Below are 22,007 nucleotides of genomic sequence, written 5' to 3' on the forward strand. Positions count from 1 at the left end.
TAATATAATATTTATAAAATTATACTTAGATGGTGATTGAAATAAAATTAATTATTTCCATCTTAGTAATAATCTTAAATATAAATATTAAGGAAATTAATTTAAGTTGAATTAAATTAAATAATTAGCAACTTAAAAATTTCCTTTGAGAATATATTTATTGAATTTCGAAAATTAAGTATATATTAAAATATACAATTTTCGAAATAATAATAAAAAATAGAAAAGGAATACTTCAAGCAAAAATATCACCTATCTAGATTTTCTTTTGACTAATTAATTCAATTTCTAATATTATATATATATTTTAAATTCATTTATTTTAAATTAATCAATTAAATGAAAAAAAATCATTGATTGTAGTTGGTCCAAGAATTAATTAAAATAAATAATTAATTTACAACTCAATCTATTTTTTCAATATAAAAAATTCGAAAATATTGCATAAATAAAATGCAATTTTCGAAATTGATTAAGAAAATAAAAATATATATATATTGAAAATTATTTAAATTTAAGTTGAAAAATTAAATTTCAACCTAAAAATAATTTTCTATTTAATTAAGTGTCATGAAAAAATCAATAAATATTTAAGTTTCATGATGAAAATCAACTTAGATATTTAGATTTTTCAAGTTAATTAAATGTATTAAATTCAAGAAATAAATAATTAAGTGTAGAGAAGGCTTAATTATTAATTTCTATTTAATACTAGGAAAAATATACTTAATAAAATTGTACCAAAATTAATTATTTAAATAATTAATTTCACAAAGTATAATATTTTCCTATTTAAATATTAGAAATAATAAGTAGTCTAGAAATTACTATCTAGAAAATATCTTATTTGACTAAGTATCTTTTCAAAAGTTTGAAAAATATCTAATTTAAGTTAGATAGAAAAAATCTAAAACTTAAATAATTTCAAATTTAGATTTAATTAAATATCAAAAATTAAGTTGTAACGACTTAATTTGAAGATATCTTTCTAAGTTAATATTCAAAAAGATATTAACCTAAAAAAATATCTAAGATATTTCATTTTAAGTTAATATTCGAAAAGATACTAACTTAAAAAAAATATCTTAAGAATCTTTAATAACTAATGCCTAGGATTCCTCAACATGATTTAAAATGTAAATAAAATATTCAAATTTAAGTTAGATAAGAAAAATCAGTTGATACAACTAATTTATAACTTAAATAGGAATATTTAATTAAATAAGCTCCAGAAAGAATCTTAGTTAGTTAAAATTCTATATTTAATTAAATACAAGAAAAATACAAATAGTTTGTCTAGAGATAATATCTAAACTAAAAGTGTTTTTCTTAAAATTAACTTTAAAATATTAAAATGAAAATAAATTTCATATATTTTAAAAGTTAATTATGTTGCTAATTCAATTTTATTAGGTCAAACTAATATAATTAACCTAGTACAGTTATTCAAATCAGGCAAATGGGCCTTCACAATTGGGGTAGTTCATGTGAGGGGGTGCTGGGTTCAGTATGTCGTACCCACTTCTATGGCTCCCAACTCTCATACAAGGCCCAAAAGAGAGGAATTTAACCTTAAAATAAATAACTGTTATTAATTGAATAGGTCCAATAACTAGATGGACCTAAATAAAATCTATCATGGTGTGACATTTTATTTAGCAACAACCTATATGCATCTATATAATAAAATAAACACATAGGCTCACACAGGTACACACTTGGATGGATCCTATCATGTTGCTAGGTCATACACAGATGAAAGAAGATTGTAAAATATACCTGTTACAAATTATTAACTTGACCAAGGGAGTCATCAGATCATTAGATCTGGCAAAAAGTAACCATGGCTATTTGCAATCAAGTAATAATAGGTTTTGAAAATTTACACACAAGCTAAAACCATATACTCCTGCAACAAGGTTAGCTGGATAGTTGGAAGTAGGATTTATTTAATTTTAAATAAATAAATTTCGAAATTAATAATTAAAAAAAAATATTTAATTAAAAAATATTTAATTAACGAAAATAAAAATAAAATAAAATAATATTTATTTTTCGAAATTAAAAAAAATTAATTTAAATTTCGAAATTATTTAAAAAAAAATATTTAAAATTAAACCTACAATTTTGAAAAATTAGGTTTCAACCAACCTAAATATCATTTCAAAATTTGTTAATTACTTTTAAAATTTAAATGTCATTTTATAAATAAAAATTAGAAAAGATAAATGAAATATCTTTTCAGATTTTAAATTTAATTTAAATAAATAAAATAACAAAATTTAAAAGTTAGCAAAATATCTTACATCTATTTAAAATTACATGATTATAGTTATCTTATTTTAAATTTAAATAAGGTCAAATTATTTTAAAAAAAAAATTAATTTAAAAATAGTTAAAATCTGACCTTAAATTTAAAAATAAGATAAGATATAATCAAATTTAAAAATAAGATAGATAATTAAGCAATAAGATAGATATTTACTATTTTAAAATTCAAATTACACTAATATCTTGAATTAAATTTAAAAGATATTAAATTAATTCATAATGATAATTAGAATTGAATTAGGAATAGCAAATCTATAAATACAAAACTACACAAAAAATCGGAAGTTAATTCCATGAAAAAACGAAGAAAAACGAAAAAATTGTGAGCTGTACGGACAGTTTTCGCGATCGCAGGAAAATTTCAGCACAACTCCGATTTTTTCGAATCTTCAAAAAATCATAACTAATTCAAATAAAATCGAAATTGAGTTCTGTAAAAAGGTAACTTGCTTAATTTTCTCCATACTATCCAATAAAAATAATTCCAGAAACAGAATCGCAATTATTTTTCACGAAAGTTCACAAACATCAATCAATCATCAAATAACACTCAATACAACATGATACCATCCAAAAACAAACAAACAATTGTTTTAAAGTCCAAATTTCTTGCAAGTAAATCAATTACCATGGCTCTGAGGCAAGTTGTTGGAAATTTATTTTACCAGGATCTTAGATCTACTCACAAGTATGTTGTTTAAACACCCTAAATATGAACTTTCTAAAACGATAAATTAAACACATATAAAGTTAAGAAAACCTTACATTGTTGCAGCGGAATTAATGTCTCCTTCCACTCAGATCTCTAACCCTTGAATCCTTTCTGTAGCAAAGTATAATCAAGATCTGAGCCTGAATGTCCTTCTTCTTCAAGTTTGATCCTTCACAGTCTTCCAATTTATGATTGAGTTACTGCTTGTTGTGTGTGGGCACTTACTCTTTCACTAGGGTCGAAATAGATGAAGGAGAAAAGAGGAGAGAGGGTTTCGGCCAGGTATAGAAAGTGGGGAAGGCTCAGTTTTTCTGAAGAGAGAAATTTCTGTCAGATTACTAATGAAAGCATGTTATGTGACTGAGCCATCACTTTCTATTTATAGGCAACTACTAGGTTTAGGTTAGGAATTATTTGGCATTAAAATAATGAAAATATTAATTTGAAATCCCACAATAAGTGGCCGGCCATGGTGTAGTATTGGGCCTCACTTGATTTTGCAGTTTCATCAAATTTTATCTCTATTTTCTCAAAAACGCCAATTTTCCAATTCTAACCTTTTAAATGCCAAAACTAATTATTTAATAACTAAAATAGATTATTAAATAATATTGTCACTTAATTTAATTATTAATTAGACATATAAAGTCCATTAATAAATAAATAAACCTAGAATCTCTTTTCTTTACAATTTCACACCTGCTTAGTGAAAATTCATGAAATTAGACATAGTCTAACTTTAGAATTATAATTGATCAATCACGAATCAATTAATGAGTCTTACAAGCAGAATGTTCTCAACTAGAATGGGGACCATGGATCTATATGCTGACCTTCCAATAAGTGAACCAAATTTACCAAGTAAATTGCTACTTATTAATTCTTCGTTGAATCCACTCTTAGAACTTAGAATTGCACTCTCAGACTTATATAGAGCATATTGTATGTTCCACGATATCAATATACTATCTCATTTAACCATTGTTATAATCTTATTGTGATTTAAAGATCCTCTATATAGATGATCTACATCGAGATGGAATTTCTTTACCGTTCTCACCCCTCAATGTATTTTGCCCCTTAAAACACGTAGCTACCTGTAAATGGTGTTTAGTGATCTAATAATTAGTCAGTTAAACAAGAGCTCATCCATTTACTTCTATTTGCTAAGCTCGAAGGGAATCATCACTTGACTTCTATACACCAGTAGAAGCTATAGATTCCATATTTATGTTCAGCACTCCCACTCAATCATACTATCATGTTCCCAAAATATATGTATCACCCTGACCCAAAAGTAGGCTTAACTAATAAATCTAAGAACATGAATAGCACTCCTGAGTTGAGCCTAAGCATATCAGGATTTAGATTCTTTTAATCTTAAGATCAACTACTGATATTGACTTGGAAAGATATGTATAACGGTAAGTTTGTAATATCTTAACTTAGTTGTAATATCGGTCCAGTCCAATGTATACTCCATACATTCGAAACTAGTATACTTTACTAATGTCCTGGAAAGAACATAACACTTACTCCAAGTGTAAGTACACATCATCGCTGATTATCACATTAGTGTAAATCCAATAACACTGATGAAACAGGGACCAAAACTTTTGATGCATATGATCACAATCACATTCCACTGTGTTGACGATACTGTAATTGTGAATAAACATATGATCTGGGTTTAACTGATTCCGTGTGTAAATGTAATAAACATATTTAAACCATTAGCATGTAGAATTCATGCAAACATCAATCACTTCAAATTTCTTATATTGATAACTAATCAGATTGTAAAGAGTTTTATTTAGGGCATAAAACCCAACAGTTCCACCATATAGACACATCATTAGTTATCCACTGTTATAATCCTAATTTGATCAATGATCCTCCATATGAATGATCTACACTGTAAAGGGATTAGATTACTGTTACACCCTACAATGTATTTAATCCTTAAAACACCTAACCCCGTATAAATGATATTTCAGCTTATGTGAAATGAGATCTCCACCATTTATTTTCGTTTGGTCAAGCTCGAAGGAGATCATCCTTTACTTACTATTCGCCAGATAGAAGCTATAGATTCCATGTTTATGTTAGCGCTCCCACTCAATTGCACTACCGTGTTCCCAAAATGTACGTATCACCCTGACCTAAAAGTAGGCTTAACTAACAAATCAATGAACACGAATAGCCTCTTGAGATTGAGCCTAATCATAACAGGATTAAGATCATTTGATCTAGGATCAACTAGGCGATATTGACTTGAATAGATATTACGGTAAGTTTAATAAATCTAAGTCAAAGTTCAATATCGGTCCCTTCCGATGCATACTCCATGCATCCAACCTGAGCTTTACTTTAACCAATGCTCTGGAAAGAACATAGCATTTCTCCACATGCAAGTAAACTCTGTTGTAGATTATCATATCAGTAAAACCCTGTGTCTGATAAATCTAGGAAACTTTATTCACATAGTCATGTTTATTTTCCAATGTGTTGACAGCACAATAAACAGGATCAAGTATTTGAAAAGGGTTTCAGACAATTTCATACATTATGTATATATAATCATGAAATAAATCACGTGAACCATGCAACATTAAATGTTATTTCTGATCTATATTAATAAGTAAATCTGATTATATTGAAATGAGTTTTATTTAGGGCATAAAACCCAACAAAGTCCCACTTGCACTAATATAAAACAAAATGTGCATTTCAAATAATCTCAACACCTTGATATAAAAATCAAGTGTAGTAGTAGTAAACTCTTCTTAATAGGATCTGAAAGGTTGAATTAAACACAACCTTTTCTCCACCATTACTCTTCCTTAATCACAAAATCATTGATAATGTGAAATTCCTCTCTATATGTCTACTCTTATTGGGATACTGGATTCTATATCTTTGGCAACTACTTTTGGTTAATCAGGAAATTAACACTAGTAGTTAAGGCAATTTGGAATGGTGCCAAAAATGTATAGAACTTTCCTTAGACTGAATAAAAACCTTTCCTGCAACTTTAACATTCAGTCCCTTTCTGGTAGACCTAGAGACTTCAGATAGGTTTTTACACTTCTCCAAAATCACTATTCCACCCCCAGAGTAATCACCATCTTATCAGAAGGATTTTCTAGCACAAAGGCAAATTTTCAAATCTTATGTGGTGTAGTCTAAGAGTTTTAAACACACCCTTATAGACTAAAGTAAGTTGCTTGCATTAGAGTAAGTAATTACCAGGTATACCACAAGCCATAGGTTTAGATAAACTCAAACCTATAATACTAGGAACAGGAAGTTTTGTTAAGTCCATTGAATAGACTTATAAACAAAAATTTCCTTTTATGTCCTTGTATTAGAAAACTTTAGGTTATTCCATGTGAATGGATTAAACCATAGTTCTATTGGCTTTTCTTCTTAGTTTCTTATCTTGACAATCCATTACTTGTTTAAACTCACAATGGATTTTTATCACTAGTGTCTTCCAAGAAGGTGAGTTCCTAGAAACTCTGCCAATACGACAAGGTACCGTGAATTATGTCTAAGAAAACTAAATGGTATTGACCTCTTCGGTTGTGACAAGACAACAGAGGCAGTGGGATCATCATATGTCATATAAGATGATAGAACACTTTTGGAATCAAGAAAAATATCTCCTTTATTTTCAGACTTAGTCATTTTCTTAGAAAAGTAGTATTTGTTTAAACAAACACTTTATTATCTAATGACTATGGGATGGTCCACCCCTAATCACTTAGAATAGCTAACAAATCATGGTTAACAGTTCTAGCTTTTCTTAAGATTTTGATTAGGTCATCCATGAATCTAGTAATGATTTACATTAAGTACCCAACCATTACATCATTCTGAAATTGTATTACCATAGAAGGATTTAGGCAACGACTAGTAACTAATCATTAATATGCAAATTGAAATTTCTGGGGAGGTAAGTTTGGATAGAATTCAAAAATCAATTTAATGATCTTTCAACTGCATATCTACTAACTATTTCTCCACCCCTATCAGTTCGCAAGATCTTTAACCACTTACCTTAATGGATATAACCATTGCTAGAAATTTAAGAATTTTTTTCAAACATTTCAAATTTCTTTGCATAAGGTATAATCTAGAGTGATCGTTTTAAGAAAACAACGAAAAAATCATATCCACCCCTGAATGTACATCCATCTGCGAATGAGATGAACTACTTTCAGTGGATATAGGCATATTAACTCTTTGCAGAGATTGATCTTGTCAAAACCACTATGAACAAGATACAAATGCCATAGATTAATAAAAATATGGTTGTGTCTTTTTGATGACTTAGGTTTAATTACATCAAAGAGTTCTTAGAATAGTGCAAGTGGATCCTGGTCACAGAATACCAAACTCATATTCCATACAGTTTGAATCCATTAATAGAAGATGGATATTAAACACTTGTGAAAGTAACTGTATTGCTTCCTGGAAATAGAAATATAAGAAAATTTCTATTTGGATTCTAAAATTAAAGTCAAAGACTTAAATTTATACCAAATATAATGAGTAATTCTATCTTGGACCACCACTACTAATATAACTCTAAGTCTGATTTGCCCAAACAAGTAGGAGATTTCTAAGATTGAGGATTTATATCAATTGGGAATAGAATTTCGGGATTATAATCATATGCGTCATTTAATTTCTTAAGAGAAAATATAGAATGACATAAAATGATTTATAGACCATTCATCCAATGATATGTTATTGAGCTAATTTGAAATGAATAAGCTAAGAGGAATTAGGATAATTTCGTTTATAAATAAGAATCCAACGATGCTTTGATTAGCGAGAGTCAAAGTAATTTTATTTATATATATAATCTTCTTGTTTCATATTGTAAAAATACTAGTCTAAGGTGTCATCAATTGATGAACAGCTAGCTGTTGCATATACAATATTTATCTTTCGAGATCTAACACTATTATGTATGTCTAATGGTGAAAATCCATTAGGGATTTATCTCATTAGATAAACAAACCAAGTTAGACCAACAATGAAGATTCGAAATTAAACTACAACTTAATAACAGAAAATAACATGGTTCAATATAAATTCATACACAATTCAGAAATTATTAAACATATAGCAAGTAGGAATGACAAGTGAAAATACTAAAACATACAGTCCTAAATAATTTCCAAGGTCTTCAACAAACTGATATCAGTGTCCCGTTTAGGCGAGAGTCAAAGCTACCATCCATTGAATAGAGTTGTCAGCTCATCTAAAATGTTAAACATTCTAGCAACCTTTTATTCGATCAAGATTGGAATTCAGCGTTATCCCGTTTAGGCGAGAGTCAAGGCAATTCTATCTTATGAGCTTCCACCATTGTTTCATAATTTGCAAGTCAAATATGGTCGCCACCATTAGGGTGATCCATACCATATAAAACACTTACAAACTACTTATCTTTCGAGATTAAACGATGCGAAATTGCTAATGAACGTTCCTCCATTAGGGAGGATTACTCACTAAAACAAACGCGATGTAAAACCAACAATGGAGATCGAATATCTTAATAATAAAGATCATTATTTAAAGAGATTTGTATTTTCTTTGATTCTCTTTATTTAATCTATTTATTTTAAATATATATTTATTCAAAATTTCTAATTTAGAATGAAAAATTCTAAATATAAATTTAATTTAATATTTATAAATTTTACTTAGATAGATATGAAAATAACATGAATTTCTTCCATCTTAGTAATAATTTCCAATAAATATTTAGAAAAATATTCAATTTAAGTTGTTACAAAATTAATTTAAATTAATTTACAACTCAAATTTAATTTTCTATAAATATATATTGCATTTCAAAAAATTAAAGTATTTAAGAATACAATTTTCGAAAATGCATGTTAAAATAAAAAATAAATCCTGGAAAAATTATTCTAATTTAATGTTGGCCCAAAATTAATTAATAAAATTAATTTACAAAAAAATATAATTTTCCTATTTAATTAAATATATAAGAAAAATTTCAAATATTTAAGTATGATGATGACAATCAACTTAAATATTAATTTTCTATTTAATTAAATACACTAGAAAAATACTTCAAGCAAAAACAGATAATATCTATCTAGATTTTCATGGACTAATTAATTCATTTTCTAATTAAATATATTTTACTTTATTTATTTTAATTAATCATTAAATGAAAAAATCATTGATTTAAGTTGGTCCAAAATTAAAATAAATAATTTACAACTTTAATCTATTTTTCAAATAAAATTCAAAATTCCAGCATTTAAGAAATGCAATTTTGAAATTTGATTAATAAAATAAAGAAAAAATATATTTTGAAAATTATTTAAATTTAGTTGAAAAAATAAATTTCGACTAAAAATAATTTTCTATTTGATTAAGTGTCATGAAAAAGAAATATTTAAGTATCATGATGAAAATCAACTTAGATATTTAATTTTCAAATTAATTAAATGTATTAAATTCAAGAAATAAATAATTAAGTGTAGAGAAGGCTTAATTATTAATCTCTAGTTTAATACTAGGAAAAATGTACTTAAAATAAATTGTACCAAAATTAATTATATAAATAATTAATTTCACAATGCATAATATTTTCCTATTTAATATTAGAAATAATAAGTAGTCTAGAAATAACTATCTAGAAAATATCTTATTTGACTAAGTATCTTTTCCACAAAATTTGAAAAAATATCTAGTTTAAGTTGTATTAGAAAAATCTAGAACTTAAATATTTTCAAATTTAAATTTAATTAAATATCAAAATTAAGTTGTAACCACTTAATTTGAAAATATTCCATTTTAAGTTAATATTCGAAAAGATATCAACTTAAAAAAAATATCTAAAGAATCTTAATAACTAATTCCTACAATTCCTCAACTTAATTTTGAAATTTTAAATCCAAAAGATATTCAGATTTAAGTTGATTAGTTAGTGATAACTAATTTTCAACTTAAATAGGAATATTTAATGAAAAATTTAAATTAAGCTTCAGAAAGAATCTAGATGGTTATAATTCCATATTTAATTAAATACAAGAAAATACATATAGTTTAGCTTAGAATAAAAAATTCTTTAAACTATGGTTTTCTTAAATTAATTTCAAAATAAATGAAATTAATTATGTTGCTAATCAATTTTATTAGGTTAAACTAATTTAATTAACCTAGTACAGTTATTCAAATCAGGCAAATGGGCGCTGGGTTCAGTATGTCGTACCCACTACTATGGCTCCCAACTCTCACACAAGGCCCAAAAGAGAGGAATTTAACCTTAAAATGAACAACTGTTATTAATTGAATAGGCCCAAAAACTAAATGGGCCTAAATAAAATCTATCAAGAACTATGATATTTTATTTAGCAACAACAACCTATATGCATCTATAATAAAATTAAACACATAGGCTCACACAGGCACACAATTTGGATGGATCCTATCATGTTGCTAGGTCATACACAGATGAAAGAAGATTGTGAAAATATACCTGTTACAAATTATTTACTTGACCAAGGGAGCCATGAGTTAAAATTAGATCATTGGATCTGTCAACAAGTTAACCATGGCTATTTGCAATCAAGCAATAATAGGTTTTAAAAACTTACAAACAAGCTAAAACACATACTCCTGCAACAAGGTTAGCTGGATAGTTGGATGTAAGATTTATTTAATTTTAAATAAATAATTTCGAAAAAATAATTAATTAAATAAAAAAATTATTTTCGAAAATTTTAAAAAATTTCGAAAATTTAAAAAAAAAAAATATTCAAAATTAAACCTACAATTTTGAAAAATTAGGTTTCAACCAACCTAAATATCATTTCAAAATTTGCTAACTACTTTTAAAAAATTAATGTTATTTTATAAATAAAAATTAAATAAAAAAATAAATGAATATCTTTTTTAGATTTTAAATGTAATTTAAATAAATAAAATAACAAAATTTAAATGTTAGCAAAATATCTTACATCTATTTAAAAGTACATGATTATAGTTATCTTATTTTAAATTTAAATAAGGTCAAATTATTTAAAAAAAAATTAATTTTAAAAATTTAATATCTCACCTTAAATTTAAAAATAAGATAAGATATAATCAAATTTAAAAATAAGATGGATAATTAAGAAAAAAATGATAGATATTTACTATTTTCATATTCAAATTACACTAATATCATGAATTAAATTTAAAAAATATTAATTAATTTAATTATGATAATTAGAATTGAATTAGGAATAGTAAATGTATAAATACAGAACTACACAAAAAATCGGAAGTTAAATCCATGAAAAATCATGAAAAATCGAAGAAAAACGAAAAAAATGCGAGCTGTACGGACGGTATGCTGTGCATACTCGTCCGCGCGCGCACAAGGGTTGTTTGGGCATGGTTTCTCGGCGTAGGGGGAAATCTGCATGATTTCCGCGCGCGCAGGAGCCCTGCTGCTCAACCCCGATTTTTTCGAAACTTCAAAAAATCATAACTAATTCAAATTAAATCGAAATTGAGTTCTGTAAAAAAGAAACTTGCTTAATTTTTTCCATACTATCCAATAAAAATAATTCCAGAAACAGATATTCAATTATTTTTCACGAAAATTCACAAACATCAATCAATCATCAAATAACACTCAATACAACATGATACCATCCAAAACATCAAACAATCGTTGAAAGTCCAAATTTCTTGCAAGCAAATCAATTACCATGGCTCTGAGGCCAGTTGTTAGAAATTATTTTACAAGGATCTTAGATCTACTCACAAGTATGTTGATTAACACCCTAAATATGAACTTTCTAAAACAATAAAATAAACACATATAAAGTTTAGTAAACCTTACATTGGGTGCAGCGGAATATAATGAATCCTTCCGTTCAGATATCTAGCCCTTGATTCTTTTCTGTAGCAGAGCATTATCAATATCTGAACCTGGATCTCTTTCTCTGATTCTTTAGTGCTGAAACTCCTTCTTGCTAAAAGTCTTTCTTCACGATCTTCCTCACTATGATTGAGGTATCACTTGCTGTGTGTGGGCACTACTCTAACACTAAGTATTTCGAAATCTTTAGGAAGAAGAGAAAGAGGGAGTGGTCGGCCAAAGATAGGGAGAGAGAGAGGCTCAGTTTTTTCTGAATGAAAAGTGTGAAATTTAAGTGTGTAAATTTCCTGAAGCCTTCACTATCTATTTATAGCATTCCACTAGGGTTAGGTTTGAATTATTTGGCATTAAAATAATGAAAATATCATAGGATAATTCCTATAAAAGTGGCCGGCCATGCAATGTGGATTTGGGCCTCACTTTTTGCAATTTTGCAGTTTTATCTTTTCTGCATCTGATTTTCTCAAAAACGCCAATTTTCAAATTCAACCATTTAAATGCTAATTCTAATTATTTAATAACTATAAATAATTATTAAATAATATTGTCATTTATCATATTTATTAATTGAACCATACAAAGTATCATAATTAACAAATATGCCCCTAAAACTCTTTCTTTACAATTTCGCTCTTACTTAGTGAAAAATTCACAAATAGACATAGTCTAATTTGAGAATTATAATTGATTAATCAAAACCAATTATACGAGTCTTACAAGCAATATTATCTCAACTAGTGGGGGGACCATGGGTCTATATAACTGACCTTCCAATAAGTAGATCAAGAATTTATTACTAAAATTCACTGACTTATTAATTCTTCGTTGAATCCAGGCATAGAACTTAGAATTGCACTCTCAGTATATAGAATGCTCTATATGTTCCACCATATAGACACATCATTAGTTATCCATTGTTATAATCCTGATTTGATCAATGATCCTCCATATGAATGATCTACACTGTAAAGGGATTAGATTACTGTTACACCCTACAATGTATTTAATCCTTAAAACACCTAACCCCGTATAAATGATATTTCAGCTTATGTGAAATGAGATCTCCACCATTTATTTTCGTTTGGTCAAGCTCGAAGGAGATCATCCTTTACTTACTATTCGCCAGATAAAAGCTATAGATTCCATGTTTATGTTAGCGCTCCCACTCAATTGCACTACCGTGTTCCCAAAATGTACGTATCACCCTGACCTAAAAGTAGGCTTAACTAACAAATCAAAGAACACGAATAGCCTCTTGAGATTGAGCCTAATCATAACAGGATTAAGATCATTTGATCTAGGATCAACTAGGCGATATTGACTTGAATAGATATTACGGTAAGTTTAATAAATCTAAGTCAAAGTTCAATATCGGTCCCTTTCAATGCATACTCCATGCATCCAACCTGAGCTTTACTTTAACCAATGCTCTGGAAAGAACATAGCATTTCTCCACATGCAAGTAAACTCTGTTGTAGATTATCATATCAGTAAAATCCTGTGTCTGATAAATCTAGGAAACTTTATTCACATAGTCATGTTTACTTTCCAATGTGTTGACAGCACAATAAACAGGATCAAGTATGTGAAAAGGGTTTCAAACGAATTCATACATTATGTATATATAATTATGAAATAAATCATGTGAACCATGAAACATTAAATGTTATTTCTGATCTATATTAATAAGTAAATCTCATTATATTGAAATGGGTTTTATTTAGAGCATAAAACCCAACACGCCGTTGGTTAGTCGAGGTGTCGCCGAGGGATCGCCGAGGGGTCGCCGTGGGGTTGTCTGGGCTGGCTGCAGAGATGGCGTGGGTTTGGAAGAACTGGAAGAATGTTGTAATGGAGGGTGAGAAAATGAAGTTTCATTTGTTTTTAAGTAATAATATTTTTTATTTTTAAAAATAAATATTATTATAAAAAGTATAAAATTTTTATTGTACACATTAAGTGTATGATAAAAATATATATATTAAACAATAATAATCACACGATTTAAAATCGATGGTTGAAAAAGTATCCTACCAGTGGAGAACTTTTGTTGAGTCCTACTATAGTCTTGCTCTATATATATAGGCAAAACTATAGTGGGACTTAGCATAAATTTCTTACCGGTAGGAGAAACTTTTTTAACCGTTAATTTTAAATCATGTGATTATTAAAATATAATGTATATATTCTTACAAGCTTGTATATAATTAAAATTTTATACATCTATCCTCCTCTGTCTGGCGTATCCTATTCCCTGCTGCTATAGTTAAACATCTATCCTCCTCTGTCTCAGACCACAGACCCATCATCCTCGATACCAACGGCGGAGTCATGTGCAAAGGGCGTTTATTCAAGTATGAAAACATGTGGGCTCGGGACCCTCGATGTTTCTGGGTTGTCAAGGAAGCTTGGAAGAAAAGATTACATTCCAACCCAATGATCAATTTCCACCGTAAGACCAAGAATACTGGTCGAAAGCTGAAGCAATGGAACAAAACCCAATTCAAAGACGTAAAACAGCAAATCGACAAAGCAACTCGCGAGCTCAAGGATTTGGAGACCAAGTTTCCTGACCATACATCCCTCATTGACACCGCAAAGAAGAACTTAACTGAAGCGCTACTCAGAGATGAAATCCATTGGCGCCAAAAATCCCGAGTTCAATGGCTCTCCGAGGGAGACATGTGCTCCAAGTTCTTCATGGCATCTACCATTGTCAGAAGAAGTAGAAACTATATTCAATGTCTCAGGAACCCGAATGATGGTGGATGGATAAGGGACCAATCTGAAATTGCTAATTGCTTCATAAACTACTATAAAGACCTTTTCTCGAAGCAAGTCCCTGCCCGGATGCCTTGTCTTAATGAAGTATTCCCTACACAAGATCTCAATGATGCGGACAACCTGTTCTTCAACTCCATACCCAACCCCGAAGAAATCACTGCAGCGATCTCAGCAATGGGAAAGGATAAGGCCCCGGGGCCGGACGGGCTTCCCCCGAGTTTTTACTCGCATCATTGGAATACGGTTAGGGAGGATGTTTTTGAAATGGTGATCCATTTCTTCACACACTTGGAACTGCCAGGATACATTAATGATACCTCCCTTGTCCTAATTCCGAAGAACGAAGCTCCAACTTCCACCAAAGATTATCGACCAATCGCTCTTTGTAAAGTCTCCTACAAGATCATATCGAAAATCCTTGCCTCGAGACTTCGCCACATTATTCCAAGAATTGTAGCCCCCAACCAAGCGGCTTTCATCAGAGGCAGAAACATTGCTGAAAACTCCATGATTGCTAGAGAAATAGTCCATTCAATGAAGAAGAGAAAAGGTAACCGAGGTTGTATGATAATCAAGTTAGATTTAGAGAAAGCCTATGACAAAATGGACTGGGACTTCATTATGCTCGTTCTCTCAAATATGGGATTCACCAATCCATTCCTCGGATGGATCCGAGCCTGCATTTCGGTGCATGAAATTAAGGTCCTTCTTAATGGTTCCATAGCTGGCAAAGTCAAACCGGAACGAGGTCTCCGACAAGGAGATCCTCTCTCCCCGTCTCTGTTCAGCTGAAACACTTACCCGCCTCCTGTTGGACAAAGAAAAGAAAGGCTTAATTAAAGGAATAAAGGTGGGTAGACAAGGAACGACTATCCATCACCTTATGTTTTCCGATGACATTATGCTTTTTGGGCAAGCTTCTATCAAGGAAGCTAAAGCCTTCAAGGAGTGCTTGGCCACTTATTGTGAATGGTCTGGACAATCGATCAACCTGCACAAGTCTTCGGTTCACTTCTCTTGCGGAGTCCCTCGGGGGCGCATCCAAACCATCACAGAAATCTTGGGCATGAAGCAAATGACTGACAAAACAACTTACTTAGGATTGCCTTTGTTCAATACTTCAAGAAGAACAAGTAATTATAACCACTTGGTGGATCGGGTTCTACAGCGAATTAAGGGTTGGAAGGCCAAGCTTCTGTCTAGCGCAGGTAGAGCTTGCCTCATCAAATCAGTAGGCTCCACTCTATCCAATTACGTTGCATCCTCAGATGTTATCCCATCCACCACGGCAAACAAAATTGACAAAGCCCTTCGAGATTTCTGGTGGGGCGATACCGAAGAAAAGCGAGTCCTTCATTGTGTTGCTTGGGAGACCCTTTGCAAACCAAAATCTCACGGAGGTCTCGGCTTCAGAACCACGGAGGCTACTAACCAAGCCTTTCTTATGAAATGGGCTTGGAAGGCATTGTCGGACGATTCAAGCCTTTGGAAGCTCGTCATGGATGCTAAATACATCAAGAGCCACAGCTTCCTTGACGTTCAGCCCAAAGGTTCTGATTCTGTGCTTTGGAAGGCAATCCTTAATGCCCGATCTCAACTTAACGAAGGTATGTGTCGAAAAATTGGAAATGGCAAATCTACATCTATTTGGTTTCATCCTTGGGTCCACTTGGGCACGCTCCAACCTCAACCGAGACTCGACGCAACCCATGGCATCAGCTTAGTGAGCAATTTTATCCAAAACGGCACTTGGAAGGAGGACCTTGTCCATCATTGGTTCCAGCCTGAAGATGCTAGAAGGACTTTGAATATCACCCTTCCAAACCACCCTACTGAAGACTCTTGGATTTGGATCCCCGGAAGCAATGGCAAATTCACAATCCGTTCAGCTTATCGAATCATAAAGAACCTACACCAAGGAGGCACCACCAATGAAAAATGGCGGATTGTTTGGGGGACTAAGATGCATCCGAGACTGAAAATGCTTTGGTGGAAAATCCTTTCAAACTGTCTGCTCACTCGAGGTAAATTACAACTCTTCGCTGGTATCAATGATCCTAATTGTCCATTGTGTTCTTTAGTAGTGGAAGACTCGCTACACATCTTTTGGAATTGTCATTTGGCCCGATCGATGTGGTTTGGCTGCTGTTGGGGAATTAGGACTTGCTCTTTTAATTTCTCAAGTTGGGAAGAGTGGATAAGCTGGTTTAAAATTAGTGATAACAGACCAAAAGACACCAGCCTCCATGCTTTCCTCGAAGGGGCTGCAATAATCTTTGAGAAGATATGGTTCGAAAGAAATCAGGTGGTCCATCATCGACACCGCACTCCCACAAAGATCATCCTTCAGCTAATCGACAAACGTCTCCAAGAGGCGCTTCAAACACCGATTTGTGGCGTTGGTTCGATGCTGCAATGGATGCCTCCTCCTGAGGGCTGGTGCATCTGCAACACCGACGTAGCAATTGGCAAGTCCCAGTCGGTTGGGGCAGCAATCTTCAGCAACCATAAAGGGGAGATCACAAGCATTCACTCAACCCGAATTCAACACATTGAGCCTCTAGCCGGGGAAATTGCTACTCTTTGCTGGGGGGCTGATCGAGCCATAAACCTAGGCCACAAGAACATTATCTTCCAGAGTGATTCGGCTGAAGCAGTCACCGCAATTTCGAAAGAAAACAAGGATCTGGATAAGCTTCACCACAATGTCAAAGACATTGTCTCTAAGTTCATTGAATTTTCTGCAAATTTTGACCTTTGGGAGGTCAGCTGGATCCCCAGGATCCACAACAGTGTGGCCCATAATGCGGCTCAAAGGGCTCTGCACTCCCAACTGTTAGGGAGTTTTGAGGCGCCCAATTTTTTCGGTTTCCCTCCAAGTTCAATGGGGGATGGCTGAGTTAGTTTTCTCTGTTTTTTAGTTTTCCTTTTGGCTTTCCTTTTGTTTTCTTTTCTTTGTTGCTGCCTGTATTTGCAGACTTGCTCCTTTAGTTTCCTGTTTGCTGGTTGTTTGCATCCTTTAGGTGCGATGTTCCGTGTGTTTGTTGTTTCTTTGTTGTCCCTTTGGCTGTTTTTAGGCCTCTTAATCAAAAAAAAAAAAAAAAAAAAAAAAATTATACATGTTATAATAATATTTAATTATATACCAACATAAAAAATTCTACCATAAAAATATATACCTTATTTATATCTTAATGACCGACCACATGATGTAAAATAACTTAGAAATGCTAAGTCTTACCATGCCCATATCATAACACTATATACCTTATATTTGATATTTGCATACTCACAATTAAAAAGGCTTTGTATGATTAATAATGGGAAAATTCTAGGAAAATTGTTATGTTACATTTTCTATATGTTCCCATATTTTTTCTTTTATGAGATTTTTAGTATAACTTTTACAATCCTAACTATTTACGATCACATATAAATTTTTAAAAATTCAAAGAGAAACATATTTTCTTATGCTTTTCTGGAGCATATTCCACTAATATTTCCATAAAACACTCCCACGGATTGTATATAAAGTATTGGCTAACAGTAAACCAAAAATTACGAGACCAGAAATAAAACTATACCAATTATTATTTAGGTAACAGAAGACTGGAACAGTTATTTTTCTTTTTGAAACGACAGTATATCCAACTTCACTCAGATCACACCTACAAGATTAGATGGTCTACTTCTGCTGTCAAATTTCAGCTCAGTCAATAAACAAAACATAAATTTGCAAGAACCTACTGAACAATTTAACCTTTAGCTAATTCTCTGGTGCTTCAGTTTCTTGTGAACAATTTTGGTCTTTCACCATCCAAACCAAACCAGCTTACAAATTGTTAACACCCATTTCCTCCCCAATTTCAGCAAATATACCATCCACCCTCATAGAACATATATTCACCTCTGCAAGCCATGTTGTAAGGTAAACCTCCATAGTATTCTCATTCAACTGCCGATTACGACCCGAATTTGAGACATCAGACTTTGAAACGGCCAATCGTGGTTGGACTGGCCCAGATGTTTCCTCAGAAAACAAGTTACAAACTTTCAGATCATCAAATTCTCCTTGATAGAGCTCATCTGACCAATTGAACCTTTTGACATTTGAAGCTTCACAACTGAGAGATAACAATTCTACAACAAGAAAGCGCTTCAAATTCAATTCAAGTATAAACATCTGAACAAGCTCCTCAGACAATTTCTCAAAACAAGAGACTGACCGAAATGCAAAGACTGGAATCCCACCACCATCTCCTGAATCATTTATGTCTTCAGAAGAGCTAGAAAATTCTACTAATGAAGCATTACTTGTCCCTTTGAGATAACATCTCATGGACTTACTAGCTTTGCTCATCTGAGTTACAACAGCAACCAATTTTTTGTATGATGTCAACAATTTGTTCTTATAAAGCTCTTGCTGCTTAAACAGTTTCCAAGAAGCTGACTTTCTAATATCAGGTATATCACTTAGAGCACCCAGTTCCATTGAGGGCATGAATTTCTCAGAAAGGTAAGCGTTGACAAGAGAAGTGGCAAGAGATCGTCCATTGGAAGAAAAAGAGTTCCATTCTTTTCTTAAAGAAGATAGCTTTGACCACTGGTTTCGGAGATTTCGTATGGCGGCTGGCCTCCACAGCCTCGATACTGATGGGGCTAGAGACGAAGGAGTGGAGGCAGGGCTTCTAGAATCAATATTTACTGCTTTTGAAGAAGGAGAAGGGGTTGTTGGTTCTAGGGTTTCCATTGTTAGCGGTTCAGCTCAGTTCAATTAAACCTAAAATTGAAATAATGAACAGTTTACCAAATGAGATGATTTCAGTGACAATCATAAAATAAAATGAACTTACTATTGATATCTGATTAAGCTTCTTTAAAAGCTTCCAAAACTTCAAAATGCAAACAAAAAAAAACCTAATCAAAAGAAAAAGTAATAATAATAATAATAATAATAACACTCAATAGATTATTAAAACAGAGAGACATTACGAATGTGTCAAAGCTTTCTGAGGCAATATGCACTCAGTTATCTAATTAAAGTTGTAATATATTTTTTCTAAATAAATATTTTCAAACTCATGCTACAGAAACGTAAATATGAATCCAGTGTAAAATATATATATATATATATATATATTTATATATATATATATATGGTACACTTCTATTCTAGATGACCCTGCAGTTTTTATTCAAAATTTTAGTAAGAAAAATAAATTTGATATAAATCAGCAGAACAAACCTCTTGACTTTTGAATAAGATGGTGTCGTTGAGGGCTGAGGCAATGGCTAGCGTGCATTAATGGAGGTAAATGGAGATAGCCTATTGTAATGTAATTGTAAACCAGAGGATATTGAAATTGCGAGAGAGGAAAAGCAGTCACCCACCGTGTTTCTAGTGAGTGAGAATGAAGTGTCATAAGGGTTTGAAAATATGTATTTATACGGTTTTTTTTCTTTAATTTTTTTGAAATGGTTATTGGTATCTATAGGGGTTTTTAGAAAATCAAATTTGTTCATTAAAAAAAAAAGTTTAAAATACAAAATAAAGAAATTATTACATAGAAAATACAAATTGACATTTTATTTACAAAAATACTTTCATAAGGTGTTGACAACATTTATATCTTTTATGTACTTTTAATTACCAAAATACTTTTTTACACTATCACTTACTCAATCAGACGATAATTGCTGGGTGATTGGCCGAAGATTGCATCAGACGAAGGTTGTTGGGTGGTTGGCCGAAGGTTGCATAAGAGAATGGTTTCAATCAGTCGAAATAATTGTTAGCAAAATGTTTGTGCAACTGTAATGCAATTACGAAACATTAAAAATCAAAACAGTATTTTTACGTACATAACTCTATCTACATGTCTCTTCATAATTTAATATGAACAAATTCTCCAATAAAAATTTAGAAAACAACAAAAATACACCCATCATAAATATTTTACTATAGTATTGATGTAATTTTTTTTTTGGATTATACTTGAGTTAGATTGTTTAAGAACTCCAATTCAAAATCTTGAGATATGCATTTCATGAATTTGAAAATTGAAGTCAGGATATTAGTTTTATGCAAATTAAACTGGATTTCTAGTTGACTTTAGTTTCGTAATAGTTGTTCTACACTTTTTTTTTCTTCATGAATTTGAAACAGTCCCTGTTTTGATTGATTCTCGTCGTCTTCTGAGGTGAAGTCGCTGAAATTAATGGTAGTTCTCTTTCTGGTTGAATTTTCGTTTCAGTTTGCATTGGGTTGTTGTGTGGTTGCGCGATGGTTGCCCAAGAAGCATGGATCCTGGGTTGAAGGTGTGTGTAAGTAGTATTTACGTATTTTTTTTATTTGGGTTGTATATTTGTTTATTTGGCCAGCTGAAAGTATTTTTATAATATTGTTACTTTTTTTAGTTAAAACTGAAAAAGCCGAATAATAGGAATTGTTACATAGAAAATACTTATAAGAATTACTTTTTTGGAATAATTACATAAGGCACTATTTTTTGTAAAAAAAATTATATTTTTACGTTTAAAGAATTTTTTTTTTACATTTTTACGGTTTTCTATAGAAACAACACGAAAACAACAGAAAAAAAACTATATAAAAGTACCATGAAAATAACATTTAAATAACATCAAAACAACAATAAAAATTAACATACATATAACAAAAAAATCAACAACAAATTAACAAGAGTACAACATAAAAAATCCGTATTTTCTGTAAATAAAATCAAAAAAATCGTAAAAATATTTAAAATTCCGTAAAATCGTAATTTTGTAATTTTTGTGTATTTATGAAATAATCCCATTTTTTTTTTTTGTTAAAACTAAAAGAGAAATTTGACATTTTATGCTAAAAGATTACACATGGTTTTAAAATATTCCCCTCACTACACATTTTTTAACTATACTTTTAATTCTTTTCTAACCCTAAAATACCCTTCTATCAAAACCACCCACGACGACCTTAGCCGCACCTCAACCACGTCGGACCACAACCACGCAGGCAGACCTCCAAAAACTTTATTTTTCTCACAAAAATCTTCATTTTTCTCACCCTACAAGTAATGGGTAAGTGTTTTTTTATACAAAATATTGTTGGGTTTTATTATATTGCATGGATCTACACATTATTCGTTGTATTATGTCATTTTTGTGATCTGAAATGAAAGTAGAGTTCGTACCCAAACGCTGGTTTTTTTTTTGGGTTTTTCGAATTTTTGCGATTTTGTACACCATTGTGCGATT

The 22,007-nt window shown here is 31.0% G+C and overlaps 1 protein-coding gene across 2 annotated transcripts; it reads right to left on the reverse strand.

Annotated features, from left to right (window-relative positions):
- Nucleotides 1-18,213: 18,213 nt before the first annotated feature.
- On the reverse strand, nt 18,214-20,158 carry LOC115724547 (uncharacterized). Of its 2 annotated transcripts, XM_030653849.2 has the most exons (3): nt 19,996-20,157; nt 19,604-19,642; nt 18,214-19,530 (listed from the first exon to the last, which is right to left on the reverse strand). In XM_030653849.2, the coding sequence occupies exon 3, from the start codon at nt 19,498-19,500 to the stop codon at nt 18,583-18,585; it is 918 nt and encodes a 305-aa protein (XP_030509709.1). In that variant the 5' UTR covers nt 19,501-19,530; nt 19,604-19,642; nt 19,996-20,157; the 3' UTR covers nt 18,214-18,582. The 2 variants fall into 2 exon arrangements, with proteins under 2 accessions (XP_030509709.1, XP_030509708.1); XM_030653848.2 differs by lacking the exon at nt 19,604-19,642 and having other exon boundaries at nt 19,996-20,158.
- Between the last annotated feature and the right edge of the window lie 1,849 nt (nt 20,159-22,007).

This window comes from Cannabis sativa, chromosome 6 (genome assembly GCF_029168945.1).
Source record: "Cannabis sativa cultivar Pink pepper isolate KNU-18-1 chromosome 6, ASM2916894v1, whole genome shotgun sequence".
In the NCBI taxonomy this organism is placed as follows: domain Eukaryota; kingdom Viridiplantae; phylum Streptophyta; class Magnoliopsida; order Rosales; family Cannabaceae; genus Cannabis; species Cannabis sativa.